This window comes from Camponotus floridanus, unplaced genomic scaffold (assembly GCF_003227725.1).
Source record: "Camponotus floridanus strain SB8 unplaced genomic scaffold, Cflo_v7.5 scaffold7, whole genome shotgun sequence".
NCBI lineage: Eukaryota > Metazoa > Arthropoda > Insecta > Hymenoptera > Formicidae > Camponotus > Camponotus floridanus.
This window is the reverse complement of record NW_020229838.1, coordinates 2,032,686-2,051,793: the sequence shown is the minus strand read 5'-3', so window position 1 is coordinate 2,051,793 and position 19,108 is coordinate 2,032,686. Positions and strand designations below refer to the sequence as shown.

Below are 19,108 nucleotides of genomic sequence, written 5' to 3'. Positions count from 1 at the left end.
CCGGCGGAACTCTATTCATTAGCAATGAGAGGAAAGTGGATTAAGCATCGACTCTGTTTCGAACTTATAAAGGACACTATCTCGGTGTATTAAGCGCAACGGAATCCTATTTCGGATACACAGAGCGCCATTGTTTGCCAACGACGCAAGTTATTTCATAGCGAGTTACACGTCATTCTCTCATTCTTACATTTGTCCGCCATCGGAAAGAAGCGAAAGAGAGCTATTTAATTCGTAAAGTTGCAAAAGAGCAAATTTTTCTCAAGTAAATTTTTCTCGATCTATATATTTTAATTTCTCAAGATTTCTCTTTGTAAAGTTAGCGCTTGTCGATGGTGGTAAAAGTTGAATCTTTCACTGCGTTACATATGTAATTTTGATAGCTACATATTTGATTTTGATAGCTTTTATTCCCTTTCTATATATCCCGAGGATGTAACAATATTATCTTTGTCGTTTCATTTAGCATATTCACATATATAATTTAAAACGATTCAAGAGTTTATCGCTCAGCAATTCTCCTTTGCCTTGTCATGCTATTAATTAGTTTTGCGCTCCGGGCGTCGAATTAAAATATCTTACCGATTCAATCAAATTAACTGATTCGAAGTCAGGTAATGAGAAAAGTAAAAAATGAGTTCAGTAATCAAATTTAGAGATATAATAATTAATATAAAATTGTCAATACGCGTTTGCTTGTTAATGGTTTCTTAATATATTTTACTACATGTCTTATATAATAATAATTTATATTACGTTAAATCAAATCGTAATATTGATATACGAAATTAACGAAATATAATTAATTGACTGCTTGCATGATTTCCACTTTTTCTAATTATTTTAATTTTTTAAATTATTTTTATATTTTTGTATCGACAGTCGAGGACGTAGATTTGTGCTTCTGAAGCGCCGGAGATATATAAGAGATGTAAATATTTGCGCAAACATTGATGAAATATGTGGCATTTGAGTAAGGCGGTTGGCGAGAAGGAGAAAACATGAAATATCGTTCCTGCAATAATGAAATAATATCGCTGAGAACAATGTTGTCCGGTAGAAATTTAATATAACATTCCCGGTCGCCTGTTCTTTGCGGATATATTTGATTACGAAGAATATTTTTTCTTCGCGCAATCTCACGCTTGGTTTCTTCAAGTTTTGTCGAGTCCAAAAATATGATGCAGATGGATTCTGCGTTATAATAATTCTTACAAGGAGAAATCCTCTATCCTCATTAAATTATTAAATTTATGCAATATTAATATTATTATTATATACAAGATGATTCACTTTTTGAAAATTTATACATCATTCATTGCATTTATTAATTAATTTTCTCTGTACGTGTATATAAATAATTTTTAAAATTTATTATTAAAAAGGTAGATTTGCAAGTTATGCAATTGCGAATGCCACTCTTTTATACTCTGCACTTATTTTATTCCATCATGGCGAGATTCGACAAAAAAGCTCTACAATAATCCGCGCGAAGTCTCAGATCTCGCGGATTTAACATGGCTGTTAGCACTTTTCATCCTTAGGAGAGACACGACGATATGGTCTCGTGATACACTCGGAAGATACGGTGTTTGTCTTCGTTTCATCGTCGTTGCATAATCATTGCTCGCGGAGACGAGATCTCGCTCGCTCTTTCTGCCAGAGAGCGGATTTGTCTTTCTTCCTTCCCTCTCCCTTTCTCTTTCTCTCTCCTTCGCGATATATCCGGAAACGGATGGAAAACGGAAAGAAGACAAACAGCGGTTGCCTAGGGCGGATGATTAATTTCCCCGAGCGCGTACTCTTCGCGCGCCCATAGCGCTTCCACCGGGAAAAACCGGGAGCTGCATATTTTATATACGCGTTAACTCGTCGCGTGGCGAACTTAATTTCCAAGCGAATTTCATTATGCCTTTCGTTTATTAGGCTCCCTTTAATGCGGCGGTTGCGGCGCCGGGGATTTTTCATAACGTTAATTTCGGCTATAATTGCGGACAGAAGCGCAAATTGCTCTCTCAAGGACGGCCTGCTTGGATCGTGATTCCGCCTACGTTCTCATATGCCTAGCATGAAAATACACACGGTAGAAATTAAATTTCCGATGAAAATGATACATTTCGATATATATTTAAAAAGAATTTCATATACGTACATATATCTGAGAGTATATATTTAAATATATAACGTTGTGTTTAAATATTTTACTTTTGTTTTTGTATATGAAAACGCTGTTGGAAAAGTGAAACCTGGAACGGAGTGAAAAGAAAAATTTTGAAAACTTTACGATTTAGATCGGTAAACATAAGTTTGTTCCAACTCGAATGTTCATTTACGGAGTTAAATTCAGAACTCCCTTTTCCTTCCTCTAGTTTTGGAAACTTTATCGGCGATGTTAACAGCTGTAACGCTCTCGCTCTCATGCCACGAATAAGATAGGCGTTAGATAGTAAATGAAACAGCTTCGCTTCGTATTTATTATCATCGTTACTTTTTATTGGTGCAAGTAAACTAGCTTCCGCGGAAAGTACACCAAACTGCAAATATGCCTTGAGCCACAAGAGGCGAACAAACTAGTATATCCTTCTGCGATATACGTACATACACATGTATATTTACTTTATCTTTATAAATATTTTTATTGCACTTAAATAACATATTTTATAATTTTACATACATAAATAGTATAATATTCTATAATATTTGATAAAAAATACATTTTTTATATGAAGCAAAAATATTTTATGTACAATAAAATTTATGCTTAACATATTATATTCCTTATTAATTTATTCGCGCATTTTTCTCTCTGTTTTTATATGCGAAAAAATATCGTCTATGAATCGTGACGAGATATGTATAAACGATTGTTAGTAATTTTGTCGCGTTTTTATCACGCAGTTCATCTTCGATCGCAAATGAAATAATTGTAATAATATTTAATAATATTTTAATACGCAAAGTAAAGTAATAATTAATAACACAAGATAAATTGTTAACTTGTACTCGATGGGGTCATCGTTAACGGGAGACGTATCATCCGGAGAATCGTCGATGATAGTGTCATTCATCCATCCATTCGTGTATTTCATCCATCCGTTGATCTGTAACTTCTCCCAGAACTCCATTCTGTCGCACAGGAAATCGGTTTGTACCACAATATCCGTCGACTTACCATTCCCGAATCTCATAAACTGATGATAGTCGCGGTAATTGGGCCACGCAGGGATCATCCACGCTTTCGGTACCCTGTAAATGTGTAATAAACATTACGATTGGCAAGGCCATCCGGTTATCATGAGCGAAGATCGGAATGTTAGCGATTCCAATCGGCTTTGAAACGGACGATTACGCATTGCAAAACGAAAACAAGACGTAATATGTTTCAGGAATTATTATATTAATTTTCGATAAATTATAATTGATAATTGATTTTCTGAGTTTATTCGCACTTCTGATGTTACGTAGATTTGTGAGTATTAACAGATATCGTACGATATTCTTAATTATATTTACCCGTCTTTCATGAAATTCGCCCACATCTCTGTCATGATTTTGATAATCATAAAATCGCTCTCCGTATTATTTAACATCAGATTTCGACACATATTATTCAATACAGGGAATAAGTAGTTCATGTCATCGTTATGACAGACACCTATAGAAATAGATTATCTATTTAAATCTACATATACATTTTAAAATTGTTTAATTTTTAACTGAGAAGAAAGTCGACACACACACCCACAAACATTAAAGATATTAATTAAAGATAATAAAGAATCATTTCTTTTTTTAGATTTTTTTTTTACATAATAATCTCAATTATTTTTTTAATTATCTAAAGATTATATAAAAAAGGAAAAATTATATGAAAAAGATTATTATGTTGTCATTTAATTACATATTCATTTTGTGTAAAAATGAGAGATTAAGATTTAATCCTCTTAGCTTGATTCTCTGTTATTCGGAAAAATCGTTACATTTGATAACGTACGTACCATAATAAGCCAGGGAGCCTGCGTAAATGAAAGTATGCGAGAATGTGCCTTCGTACGCGAAAAAAGAGAAATAAACACTGGAGTTTCCTATTTCTGATTGATATCGCGCAGCTTTTAATATCGGCCATATTACTGTGCCGTCACTCAGCATCTAGAGAAATATCTTGCTGTTAACATTACAATTTGATTCGCCCTGTGAGACTCACCTCTGTTATGTTGCCTTTAAGACCCAACGATATATTTCCATTGAAATAAAAATCCTGTATCCCGGGGATAAAAGCGTCAGCGTTGAAATTCCATTTGAAAGTTTCTAAAAAATCAAATATGTATCCTTCGAAATTCTCTATCATTTCTTTTTCCAAGGTCGGATCTGTGAAGAATTCTAAAACGGATACATGGACATGAGTATCCTTTGTTTTTTGTTTCACTTCGAACTTTATACAATCATCATTATTAATTTATTAAAGATAATTTCATTATTATGAAAAGAGCTCGAGTGTCATACAGCTAGCACTTTAAACATAAGACGGGAGTTTCAACTCTATAGAGATATAAAGTTAATTAATGTAATAATATGAATCGCGTATAGCTGCGCGTATTTCTTTCACTCGGGCGCAAATTATCCGACGCCGTTAATTAATTTAACTTGCGCGACAACTTTAATTAATTAAATATTATTATTACGACAAAAGTAATAACGGAAATTACCGAACGTCTTCGTCAACCCTTCGCCTTTCACGACTTGCATTATTGCCGGTATATCGCGGAACAAACCGTCCTTTATTATTTTCCACGGATGCATCGTCAGAATGGCGTCCTCTGAATTATCTTCCAACGTAGGAGAAAAGACACATTTTCGATTTGCTCTCCCACCATACTAACACAAAATAGTACAAATCATCAGTCTTATATAATACAATGATATTTCTACAAAATTATTGACAACGCTTACAAAATGCTTTAACATTTTCAGCAATTGCCTCGCATCGACTGTTCTCATGCATTTGACTATCTCTTCGTCGTCCTTTATGTATCCTTCATTATAATCTTTGTACGAAACACTGATATTATTACTTCTTTTTTTCTCATTTTCCACATCGGAATTATCGATGTCTGACTCGTTTATTGCAATTATACTGTCATCTTTTTTCGATTGGCAGCCAACCAGCTTTACTAATTTCAAACATATTTGTCGATACTTTTTGTAATTATAAGCCCATGGACTCAAAGCGGAACCACTCAATAAAATGTATCTATGAAAGAGTCCTTCCGTCTTGTTCGAGAGAGCGAGTAGATGAGTCAACGCAGCACCGGCACTAGCTCCCATAAGAGTTACTGATTCGGGATTTCCGTTGAAACTGTGAATATTTTCCTGTATCCATTCGAGGGCCATCTTCATATCCTTGAGACCATAATTGCCCGGTGAAACTTGGTTCATTGTACTAAAAAAGCCTATATAATCGAATTATTTAACGATCATTTAAAAAGAAAAAGATATGCGCTCAAGAGAAACAGTTATATATTTAATAAATTTTTGCTCACCAAAAATATTAAGTCGATAATTTACCGTTACAAGAATTATATCCTGATCCATTAAATAATCCGGTGAAAGTTCTTTACTGTTGCTGCTGCCCTCATAATATGCACCTGAATGCACAAAGACTAAAACGGGCAATTTCATTCGTTGAATGCCTGGAATCTATAAAGATTTCTAAGAAAATTCATTCGGAATAATAAAACTACTATGAACAAACAAAAATATTTGACAGACATTAAGAGTTCATTCAATACTGCCATAATAATGTAACTTTAATCAAAAGTTTAATCAAAATCAAAATCAAGTTGGTCTCGCGATCTAATGGAACTCGTGTTTGTTTGTAAAATTTGCAGCATTGCAATTTTTCACTCGTTTTGAAGCTTTCAAGGAAACCACAGAAATTGCACACGATATAAATTATTTACTAAATCGTACGAGAGTATATCCATTTGCTGTTATAGTTTTTATTATTATTCATGTTATTATATAAGAATAATACTTTTAGTTATTATTTTAATATATTTCGATTATTATAATTAAAATATTTCTAAAAGCATTCATGAAGAAAATCTCTGTATGATGCATAACTTACATAAGGAATGAAGATATTTAGATAAAGACAGTCCTCGCTACCAGAAATTTTGGAACCGCTTATTTGACTACACATGTTTCCATCAACTGTAGCATTACGAATTGTCGTCCATGTGTAATTCCATCGTTGTGGGCTCTACATAAATGGAAAATTATATAATTTAATTATTTTAATTATTATCATAATTAATTGAAAGATCATCGTCAATCTGCATTTCTTTATTTGTTACAATTTGAAAAAAGAAATTATCAGAGAGAATTTTTACATATACATCTACAGAGAATTAAATCTATTCAGAGATAAGTGAAAATAGGATTTGCCATAAAAAAGAAAAAATCTAAGTTATTTCTCTCTCTATTGAATTACAAATAAAATTAATATGAAATTAATATGAAATTTATTTATATGATAATTAAAATATTTAGTTAATTTTATAAATAAGTATGTCAAATATATCTCGTTCTTGTTAGGGATTTCACACACAAATAATCACTTAAAATAATTTTTTTTCATTAAATATAATAAAGAACAAATTATTTATAAATAATAATAACATACTTAAATTTTATTTTTATGACTTTATGTAGTTATTTATTTTTTTAAATTTATTTTTCGTTTAATATTCTTTTTTTAAATTAGATTATAAAATTTTTCTAAAGCAATACTAGAAATAAAAATAATGATTACTTTCGAAATACAATTCAAATTTTAAATATTATTTCAAATAAGGAGTTTTAATATTTTTTTATAATAGTTAAAATTATTTTAATAATTAATTTTATTTATTGTATTTTAAATATTTTTTTATAATAGTTAAAATTATTTTAATAATTAATTTTATTTATTGTATTTTAAATATTTTTTCTCTATATTTTTGTGCTTATCACCATTACGAAAAATAAATATAGTTAAATAATATTTTATTTAAATAAAATATTGAGAGAAATGGTTATTTTTAATTTTTTTCTACATTGTGTGAGATGTATCCCTGGATCTATGTGTCGCTGGATCTATCGAATAATATATTTATATGTACAAAAATTATCTTATATATTTTATTATTCAATAGCTTTATAGCGTGCGTGTGTAAAGGAAAGAGAGTGCACAAATAGATTGCAAATTAATATAAGTCTCAAATTACGCACCCTGAATCTCAAATCGCCCACTGGTGGTAACGCGTACGGTATACCGAGAAAATTCGCGATCCGTTGATCGCGTATGCTTCTGCTCCATTTACCTTGAAGGATGCCCCATTTCGTCTCGACTATGGGCTCGGGCCCATCGAGCAAGCCGTCTGCGAGAATGAAGTACAATACGAGGATGCATATGTATCTCCAAATCCTTTTGTCCAGACGATGGCATATTGTCGATGCGATGTACTTATATTGCCCCATATTCAATGCGAAGGATACTACGCGACTGCACGCGTTATCGAGCATGGATCATTTAAATAGACTGATGACTTAAATACTTAAATAACCGACTTACTCATTTAAATAACTAAACATTCTGATGTTATCATTAATGACTCCATGAGTAAACATCAGTGAAGTATCTATAAATTAACAGGGAGTATATGTAGATGCGTTGAACCAAGTGTAGTTTAAAGTATGGAAATTTTTCAAACAAAAATTATGTCGTATAGAAAAATTACATACTATGATGATAGATTTTTTATGAGTAAATTGTAATAGAAAATATGAAGAGGTTTAGAACAACCCGAAAAGCGAAAGTTTTTCCTGTGTAAACGGAATTACATATAAATCTTTTTATACGCAGGGTATCCTAAAACTGCTGGACTTCCTCTTAAGGGCAGATTTCTTAAGACGTTTCAAGACATTTTAAAAAATCTCGATAAAAATATTGAGCTATAATAGTTTTTAAACGGGAAGCGATTATATTTTACGAATAACAAGGCTGAAATTTTGCGCGTTCAAGCATGGCGAAATTACAAATGAAGGAAGTGCTCTTATGGAATGGAGCGTCCTTTTTATGATATGATTATTCTATAAATTTAAAATAGTATTGTCATTATGTTTTCTCGTTTTTCTACACATTGCATTAATACATGTTTTGTGAATAATGGATGCAAGAATGTTAAAGGCATCTCACAAATGATTCAAGTAAAAATTTGCGACATGTTTTAATTTCAGCTATCAAAATAGTTGATCAATATAATATTAAGGTGTTTACTATATTGATTTAGTTATTTTTTACTGAACGATGGCAATTTGTATTTTATTGCGAACATTCTAAAATGTAAAATATTTCCAAGTATAGGATATTTCTAAAATATTCTAAAATGTAAAATAAATAAACATTAAATTTAATATTATAATTTAATATTATAATTTATTCGTCTTGCACAATGTAGCATAGTTTTCATGTTCTAATGTTATATTGATCGACCATTAACAACTGAAGTTAAAATATAATCACAAAAATTTTACTTGAATCATTTTTGAGATGCTTTTAATTCTTGCGTTCATTAGTCGCAAAAAAATAATTAAATGAGAAGCTGAAAGAGAAGCGAGAAAGTATAATGACAATTTTATTGTAAATTTATATGATAATCATAAAAAGGGTGGCCCATTCATAGCAGCACTTTTTTCACTTGTCATTTCACCGTGAATGCACGAAATCTTAGTCCTACTATTCGTAAGATATAATCGCTTCCTTTTTAAAAACTATTATAATTTTTATCTGTATATAAAAATTACGATAAATTAAGATAAAATTATCAAGAGATCCATAATTGACGAGATATTTTATAGTTTATTTTGATATAAAATAGGATACGTGTCTTGTAAAATTATATTTACTCTTTTATTAAAATATTTGATTATTTATAGATAGAATCTATTTATAATTTACAATTTCATAAAAACAGTTCCTATGTATTCTTGACCCATTTACATACTTTTGAAAGATATTTGCAATACGAAATAAATTGCTGAATAATTTTTTAAATAATTTATATTGTCCGGAAAAAAGACATATACGTGATTTATAGATGTATATGTTTAATCGCGCGATAAATTTGCTTAATGATTTGCTAATTCACAATTTAGCAATTTGCCATGTCGGAGACAAATTTAATCGCGAAGTTAAACCGTTGCACCAGCTATTCAGCTGGCTCAAGTTGCTAATCCGTTGACTTAATTCACCGTTATCGAACTCGTGTGCGCAGGGTTATGAAAATAAGGGTTGCGTTAGTGCTCGAAGAAGAAGGTTAAAAATAAGTATTTTTAACTACAAAGATAAGTATTAATTATAAAAGAGTTGTAGGTGTGACCTTGTGCGAAATAAAATATATAATAGAAACCCAACAACTGTCGACATGATTTCCGCCCTCGCAAAGAGACTACGCATCTTCACCGTGATTGAAATGTATAAAAAGCAACTGAAAAATACATGACACGTAAATCCAGCTATTCTTTCCCGAGTTTATTTCTTCGAGAGCTAGAACATGCATCTGTCCTTCTCTTGTAGGAAGTGATTGAATATACTGCGCTCACGCACCGCTGTCTTTATATCATTTATTCACTAGGAGGATCTCTATCAACCGTGACGTATTATTAAGCGCGGGGGTAATGCGGCTTTTGGCGGAGCTTAGCTACATACTGTGCATTATTATAGATGAGCAACTTAACCCAGGTTACTCGTAACCATTCCATTATTCAACGGGTTGCATTTTAGCTCTCTCTGCAGCGGCGCTACTTCGCAACGTCAACAATCGCGTAGGCTTACTTGGAAGGAACTTGAAATAATAATTACGTATATATTTTGTAATAATTATGTACACGTTTTATAGTTATGTACACATATACAGAGTGCACTAATTGTCGCAATCGCAAAATGAAGTAATTTAAAAAAAATCTTAACGCATATAAATTATATGTATAAAACATTGTAAAATCCAAGTATCCACAATTGAAGAGTTTTTAATACAATAACGATCCAACTTTTTAAAGAAATATAATATATAAACTTTTATAATCTTTTTTTTTAAATTAATTTTCTTAAGTTTTTCTAATAAAATCAAGAAAAATTAGCTTACAAGTCAGAAACTTGCCAGTTTTTACTATTTTAAATTTACTGATTGTGAAATAAATGACTTTATATAACGACTTAGTAAAAAAAAATTTTTAATCCTATTTACGTGAAGTCAACTATTAAATCAGAAATTAATTTTATTTTTTAATAGATGAATAACGTTTTAAAAAACCATTAAAAAACATTGGACAAAAAATAGCCAGAAACTAATTAGACAAAATGGATCAGTAAATGACAATTAATTTATGACTGTTAATCTCAGATATTCCTTAGTTATTATCTCCTAGTCTATAACTAATTAAGAATGAAATAAATTTATTAATACACAATAGTTAATCTATATCCATACAAAATTAACAATATCTTGACTACTATCTTATTTCTTATAAATATAAATGTGTAATAAGACAATATAATTAAAAACTAAGCATAATTAATACTAAGAACAAATTACTATAAATTTGACAATTTTTTAATAACAGCTTTAATAATTTTATTTATCTTTTTCTTTTTTATCTTAATATATACATATTTACAGTTATGGTAGCTTCTCATTATTATAATTAAGTGAAAATTAAATATAAAGATAAAAAATAAAAAGAGAGTTAAATATATACAAAGTTATTATTAAATTATTATTAAATTAATTTAATACTATTATATTAGAAGAGAATTTAATAATAACTTAATAATAACTAAAATTAATAATAAAGTTAGCTTAATTAAATTAATTAAGTCAAATTAATAACTATTTAAATACATTCTTTTAATATTATTATATTACTATATTATATTACTATATTATTCTGTTAATATTATTATATTAAAAGAATTTGAATTTGAATGGTTACTAATTTTGTTTATTTTAGTTAATTTTTAATCATTTGTATTTAAAAATAGTAGTCAGAAGATTGTTAACTGTTTTTACAGCAATAAATTATAATAGATAAGAGGTAATCTATATGAATATGAATAGAAATTATTATTGTCTGACTTTAGCGTCAAGTATGATAAATGATAAAAGTCTGTTAAAATTTTACGTCTTAAACAATTTTAAATCTTTAAAAATCTTATCTTGATCAGTTTCTCTCGGACACTTTTCTATTCGACCAGAAAATTAATTAAAAAAGATAGATAAATTAAATTTATTTCTCAAAAATTTTTAAGAAAGTATAAACAAGGTCATTATATTGTTCTCCAAAACTGCTGAATTGTAGAATTAATAAGCATAGATATTTTTTTACGCTTCTATCTTAAATTGCCTCGCCAGTTTTTTTTCTCAAAATCCCGAAGCGCCGCGCTTAGTACTTTGAGGGCGATCGTTCTTTATTTATCTCGAGTCGGGCGACTGTCTAAATTTGGATCTCATCGCATCCCGTGGGTTTACTTCTCGTTCTGGTGTTCTACGTCGACGGTCGCTGCTGCCGCCGTCGCGGTGGAGGATCCGCTTCCACTAGTGCGCGCGGTGGAAGTCCTAACAATTTCCTGACAAGGGGTTTCCCCCGGGAGGTTTCGGTCCGTTTCCGCGCGGAATCTCTACGGCCACCTTGACTCGTTACGCGTCGTTTGCCGAGCCGTTTATCTCCTCGTCATTAGTTATACCGCGTTACTTGGTCGCAGTCCTTCGCGCTCCCTTCTCAAGTTTTATTTTTTTCTTCTTGTCCGACTTTGCATCTAATATCGCGATAGTAATTTCACGCCGGAATGTCGATTACATGAATCGCGAATTATTCATTCATATATTTTCATATCTGCGGACAAAAACAGCGCAAAAAATAGAACACATATCGATTTTGAGCGAACCGAAATTATCGGAAAAATGACAAATAAAATAGAGATTAATTCGATAATTATTACAGCAATTAAAGTTTCGTTTTTCGCGTTAATGACGAGTTTCGAATAGCGCGAAGGGCCGAATCGAGTAGAATGTCAATATGATTTAATATCAACCGTCTCCGCGCCTACATACGCACGTGGAAGCGCGTCGGGTTTGATTAAAGGCGAACGCTGTGTCGGGATTATGCATTCGTCTATTTGTCGCGTCATGGACTAATTGCAGTACCCGATGCAGCCATGCATCACATCGGAGCAAGAACTGTCCGGAAATAGCGCGGTCTGCAGGAGCTGTAGCCGTGTTATACTTGATGATGTCGCCAAGGTTCGTTGCAACATCAGTTTTTTCAGGTTGGCGCCGTAATTGTACACGTTCCATATTGAATTTATGCTTGTTATTAATATCGCCGAATATAGAGATGTCGATATAATTCCCTTTTTGTGTCATAATTATACGATATAATTCTCCGTTAAAGTCATAATCTCATTTAACGTCATACGATTAAAAAGCTAAATATTTTCATTTTATTGTCATTTCCATTATTTATTTCTGCTCAAACGGACCTACATGAGCGCCGGAAGTTTTTTACCAGTGTCACGTTATTAAATAGAGATATATGCATAGCTTTGATCGTAAATGCATAACAATAATGAGATGTGAACCGAGTATATATTTTTTTCGCGTATCGCTCTCGAAAGCGACAACGGAAAGAGCGCGGTTTTTGCAAACCGCGCGCGATAAATCTCTGGGGAATCTCGTGATGACGCATTTGCGTAACGAGAGATTTCCGAGCACGAGTTGGCCGCAATTTTTTTTCACACGGATTTTGTCGAGCGTTCGATCGACGTTCGCTCGTTTTACGCGACATATCGCGTAACAATTACATCGGTAATGTCGTATTTAATGTAAACGTTATTGTATTTGCATAGATATACATACACACACATACGCGCACACGCCCTGGCGCGATCACGCGAGAAAATAATACCGGCGATAGGAAATTACATCGTGATGTTATCGCAGGGATAAGCGCAGGATGTGCGCTAAATGTCGCGAAACAATTAATGAATTAACCGACGCGAATAGTTCGCCACCGTGAAATTATTAATTGCGATGTTATTTATAGCGTCACGCACGCTAGATTTTCGCTTTGGCCGTCTGTGTTTGCACGACGACGGTGCATTATTATGCACTCCGACTGGATATGTATGTATCTTGTTATTTCTTTTACTGTCGCCGTTTTATATACCGGTTTTATACATCCTTGTTTAATGCCGTCGTTGAAAAATGCACGTTTCTGTAAAGGAATTACGAACAAAGGGAAAATGAGAGCGCTCGGTCAAATGAGAGCCGTACGTCTTGTTTTTCTTCCTTTTATTCCATTCTAAAAGGAAATTCGGTTCGGTGCCGGCGTACAAATGTCCGGAGATAAATACGAGACTATGATAAATACAGTAATTTTTATCTCGACATTTTGGCGACTTTGCCAGTTAAAAGGGTCAAGAATGTTTTGTAATTTAGAGTTTCTTGTGTTTTTAACTTTGTGACCGTATTGTCTGATGCAACTTGAAGTTTTTAATATGTATATATATATATATATATATATATATATATATATAATTTTTTATCTAGTTAAATAGTAAACATTATTCCTTTATTGAATTTTCTTGGTATCTCTTTTTCTCGTATAATTTAAGTTATTATTCTTCACAGCGGTAAGCTTGTTATGAAATATACATTAGAGAGATCTTTCTATATTTTTTAATATAATAATCTTCTTTGTCGCTACGAAACAAGTTTTGATACTTTTGAAAAAGCGGTCGCGTGTGTAAGATGTTTCAAGGACCAGAGTGTTTTATTCTCATGAGGTTACTTTTGTCAAACGCCATAACCGCTTCCTCCCATGCTTGTTCTCCCTCATGCCTTTCGGACGCATTAGAGCGTTCAAGGGCAAAATATCAGAGGCGCAAGGGTGAATAATACATGGGGACTTCGTCGAAGAAGGATAACTTCCATACCCTCTTCTCTATTCGCGATACAGTAAAGTATAAAGTTCGAAAGTATGCCAAATATATCTGACGGGGAAGACACGTCGTTTTTATTTTTTATTTTCTACTTTCAAAGTACGATACTCGAAGAAATTTGCAATTTCTCGGGTGATGGTTAAAAATCGGTTCCCCCGCAAGATGTAAAAAGAAAACCGGAGCTTTGTCGCAATGTAAAAAATGTAAAAAAATGTAAAAAGATTTTATGTTATTCTTGAAACGGTATACATATTCTAGTATATGTCACGATACTGGAGATATTTAAGACAAATGTTTGAAATATAAAAGGTCACCGTTATTATCGCTGATGTGCTGTGTTGATGTTTGTGTCGACCAAAGTGATGCCTAGAAATGGTAATCGCGATATTTCTTAAGAACGTGAATAAGTATCGAGTGAGAAAGGCAAGACCCTTTGCGCCGTCGTTTTTCCCGTCACGCTCTCGAAATTCCCTCTAATTCGGCGAGTCTGCTCGAGAAAGCCGAGAGACGGCACTTGGTCGCGCGAAAGTGAAATATGCACGTTAGACGTAGCTATACGCGAGCCACCAGCTTTCGGCTTGTATGTCGCAAGCCGAATGCATAGACATTGCGTACGCGAGAAAGCACTGCGGCCCGGTGATGCATTGCCTCGGGAGATTAATGCATCTCACCGCACAGTTTGTTAGGGTGAATAACGACCGGCTGCAATAATGATATCGCCATTAACTTGTCCGCGAAAGTCTCGTGATTCCTCGAGCGTGTGCACCGCGAAAGCGAACTCGATCGTTCGGGGAGAACATATTAGAAATGTCTAATTCGAGATATCGAGATTATCTCGCGACGATATCTTTTCTTGAAATATTCCAGAATACCGTCTCCCATGAGTCTCGGGAGAGTGAATTCTTTTTATTGTTTTGACATTCGGTCAAAACGGAAGTCTCGTCTCGACTTTTGAGGAGCTCTCTCGAAAGTGTTTCGCGAGGAAAAATAATTCGGAAGGAAAAACGGAGCGCACAATCTCTTGGTATTGTAATATACTAGCTGACACGTAATGCTCTTCTCAAGATTTTCTCTTATTGCATGTAGCGCGCGAGCTCGTGGAGAATTAATTTCAAAGGTCAAAAGTGCACGTCAGTCTATTCGCGCAATGAGCGTCGAGTATAGAAAGAGCATGATTTATTTAACTTGCCGCGTTCCGGTCAAATGCCGCGTTACCATTTCAGATAAACGATCCTCTTCTAATATCTGTACTTGTAGTATTTCCTTCGACGTATAACAATAGAGGTTTTTTGTTTCAAAAACATATAAGTTTATTTTAATCTAATTATTTAATCTAATTATCTTTCTTCTAACGTCGCATATATAATCTAATTATTTAATCTAATTATCTTCCTTCTAACGTCGCATATATAAATATCGCATCCAAGATCGTATGAATCTAAAGACGATGAGATATAAATTGATGAGACACCGCGAGAAGAGTTAATACAAGCTCGACGCAAATTTGCTCACCACTTTTAACGCTTTGTTAAAGAGATATTATCATTTTTCGGTGCGATCTTCCTTTAATAGTTCAACGCTCCCGAAAACGCTCGCAACACATCTTTATCTTGTAACGTGCCGTACATAATAACGTTGTTGATTGCAACCCGCTGGCACGAAAAATACAGCTGACGTAAATGTGTGCAAGAGAGAGAAAGAGAGAGAGAGAGTCGATGCGATTACTCGGGTGCCTTAATGACACTTAATATACTCTCGCAGAGATCTCCCGCGCACGATGAAGAAGCGAGAGAGAAAGAAGCGCTACAGTGCGCGTGCCACGCGGGGGTTGCTTCATTTGCTCCGCGATTTCTCTCGGCCACCGGGGTGTAGTAACACGTTAATGAAGTATTTACCATTCTATTACTACGTACCGCGAGAATCCGCTTCTCGCAGCCTTTATCGCTATCTCCCCTCGTTCTCGCCCGCTCTTGAAGGTGAATCGCTCCTCACGGGCGAGAAGCGATATGGACTTTCGACTCACCGTATTATGGATTATGCGAATTACTAGCAAGCACCTTGAGTTGATCTGAAATTTAAATGAAGCTTCTCGAGTATTATATGCTTAGCTTGGAATCTTAAATGCGATAGTACATGTCGAATGCAGGTATTGAAAGTAATTGTATATTTTTATTGAAATAAGATATTATTTATAGATTTATTTTCCGCGAAAGGAAAGGATGATAGAGATATAAATATATAGAAAATATTTATTTGAAATATTTAGTTATTAAAGTCAAAATTATTAATTAAAATAATTTTAAAAGAATTATATCAAAGAGAAAAAGAGAAATTATTATTTAAAATATTATTTAAAGCTTTTAAATTTATATTAATTATTTCAAACTATTATTTCCAGTATCATTTAAAATATCATATTAAATGTAAATAATTAAAATTGTAACAAAACAGATACTCATTTATTTCAAAAGAGTAATTAGGATGTATTTAATAAACACAATTTAAGAAAAACAAGTAATGCAATATGAACAACAAACCTAACAAATATGTAAATTTTAAAAGATATATTTATATGTAAAATGAATATAAATTCATGAAAAAACACAAAAATATTTTATTGTCCATTTAATGAAAGAAATAATTGTCTCCATTAATTGTTTGAAATTTCTAGCGCAACAAATATACATTAAAAATATTTGCTTCCGAGTCATAAAATCAACGAAACATTTTAAATTAAATTTTAATTAACACAATTTAATACAAATGGATTATTATTTTACAACAATCATATAATCTAGTAGAGGAAAATTAACTCTCATATATTTTTATTTTAAATATTATTTCGACCATCTTTGCTCATTTAAATATGATGTTCCGCATAATCGAACGAAATATATAATTATAGTTTTAAAACTTAGAGAGTGTTACGGTAGTTATTTTTATTATACACATTTCTTGTTTTTCACGCATGTACACATTTTATTATTCTCTCATTACCGACACAAGATATACAAATTATCATTACAATTTCTTTCCAACATTCCAAATCGTTCGCTGAATACATAAAGGACATACCGCAGGCGAGCTAATGAAATTTTGCGTTAGTTGCTTCGAAGTTACTTTGCGCCGGACTGTCTGCTTAAAACTACTCAGAATTCCTTAACTACCGGTAGGAATTTCAAAGTTATACAGACGATCCCGTGTCTTCTCTTCGAGCAGCAAACGCAGCGATATTGCGTCACTCACGGCGCGGCGAATAAATATTTGATATCGAATGCAGCTGCGTATTCTCGCTATGGAAATAAATATTTTTCCTAAAATGTGTATATATATATATATATATATATATATATATATATATATATATGTATGTATACACACATGAATCTCTTGGTATGCGCGACTGACTATTTATCGCGAGATCCCCGTACGAGAACGCTTTTGGCACACGAAGGCCGATTCTCGACTCATTTCTCAGACGTCGACGCGAATAGACGAAAAAAAAGAGACTCGTATTTTCGCTACAGCGCACTTTTCATCAGTTTCCATCGGGCATTGACGCACCGTCAATGGATAAAGCACCGAATATTGGCACAGGCGGAAGCTGGGCAAGTTTAATCTACGCAATCTGCCGGGCGTGCATTATCGGAGCGTCCGCGAAATTCAGCAACGGCGAGAACTCCGCTTTGCGGCGATATGGCCCATTCGAATGCCGATCTCGCATATTATTAGGCAGAGTATCGACAGTTACGTCGATACGCCACGCTAAGATCAACTGGGAACCTCGCGCATTGAGCGCGAGATTGGTCACTCTTCGAAGCAAGTTATGACGCCGCGAGTTTGCAATTGTACACGCGCTAGTCGTGTTAAAAAAAAACCTGAAAAAAATCCCGAATAGATTTTTTTAATTTTCTGATTGACTTTAGAGATACTTAAATGCAAAATTTGAGAAAGTCGGATGTGCTTTTACTCTCTATCTTTATTTTTATTTTATTTTTTTAGCTTGTTGTTTCATCTACAAATATTGTTAGTATCTATAAATATTGTAAATAATCTTTACATGTTGTCGCAAACAAAAATGAACAAAATATTTTAAATGGAAAATAAAACTGTTATCGTTGTTTCTCCCCTCTGCTGGATTATGCATTGTTAATGTATAGGATAATAATTTATTTGCAGAAATATCAATATTTATAATGCATCAAATGATGCCAATTGATGTCAACGACGAGTGCTCCATTTTATCGCTAAAACAAAATCGAACAAAATCAAACAGTATATGTTGAAATTTATTGAGAAAAATCATCTTATCTCTTTGATATACGAATATACGTATATTTTGAGTTATAACTCTTATGCTACGAGCCGTCGATATATCGACGCATGCATGCATGTCTCGCGGCGCGTCAATCGCGAAGCTCAATTTTTTGCACGCTGTGAGATCCGGCGTTTAGCGATGGTCCATCAGAAATGGACGGATTCGAACCAGCGAGGCTTTATTCCATTTTCGTCGACTGACGCGCGCGCGACGGATGCATCCGCGTCAATTCGACGATATCGCGCATAAAAGCGCGCTGGTATCCGGTGGCGCGAAAGCAAAACATGCACGAGCACGCCTTGGGCCATAACGTACTTTTCAATGCTGCGTTTTTTGTAAACTATAAATAAAATCGCGGCGACAATTTTTTTCATGTTTTTTTGAAAATTCAAATATCGTAGAAACAGCGACACGTAGAGCAAACTGGGAGAGTTGTATAATTCTTCTTAGACACGCGATGAGAAAGTAATCATTCTGCTTTATATGTTATTAGTTTATATGTATATATTATATCCGATAAAAATCTTGGAGAGAGATGTAAACGTGCTTATAATTCTGTAATTAATGATACTATTTCGAAACCGCGTCTCAGACGGTTCTCTATTTACTTGTGCATGTTATGTGGCATTATTATCTCGATCCCGAAAGAGACTGTCATAAATCGAATATGTTGGACGTGGCAGCACGATAGCTATATCGGAGATAGAAAAAAATAGCGATCGTTTACGATATAACGAGCTACGCGTGCA

The 19,108-nt window shown here is 33.2% G+C and overlaps 2 protein-coding genes across 2 annotated transcripts in view; one reads left to right on the top strand and one right to left on the bottom strand.

Moving 5' to 3' along the window:
* The window catches only part of LOC105256683 (polypyrimidine tract-binding protein 1), a 360,732-nt gene that overhangs the window by 50,937 nt on the left and 290,687 nt on the right, over positions 1–19,108 (top strand). The gene's annotated exons all lie outside the window — the stretch shown is intronic.
* On the bottom strand, positions 2,790–7,569 carry LOC105256713 (esterase FE4). The gene is made up of 9 exons (XM_011266886.2): positions 7,273–7,569; positions 6,128–6,262; positions 5,541–5,697; positions 4,951–5,450; positions 4,707–4,875; positions 4,205–4,380; positions 3,999–4,149; positions 3,514–3,655; positions 2,790–3,246 (listed from the first exon to the last, which is right to left on the bottom strand). The coding sequence occupies exons 1-9, from the start codon at positions 7,564–7,566 to the stop codon at positions 2,937–2,939; spliced, it is 2,034 nt and encodes a 677-aa protein (XP_011265188.1). The 5' UTR covers positions 7,567–7,569; the 3' UTR covers positions 2,790–2,936.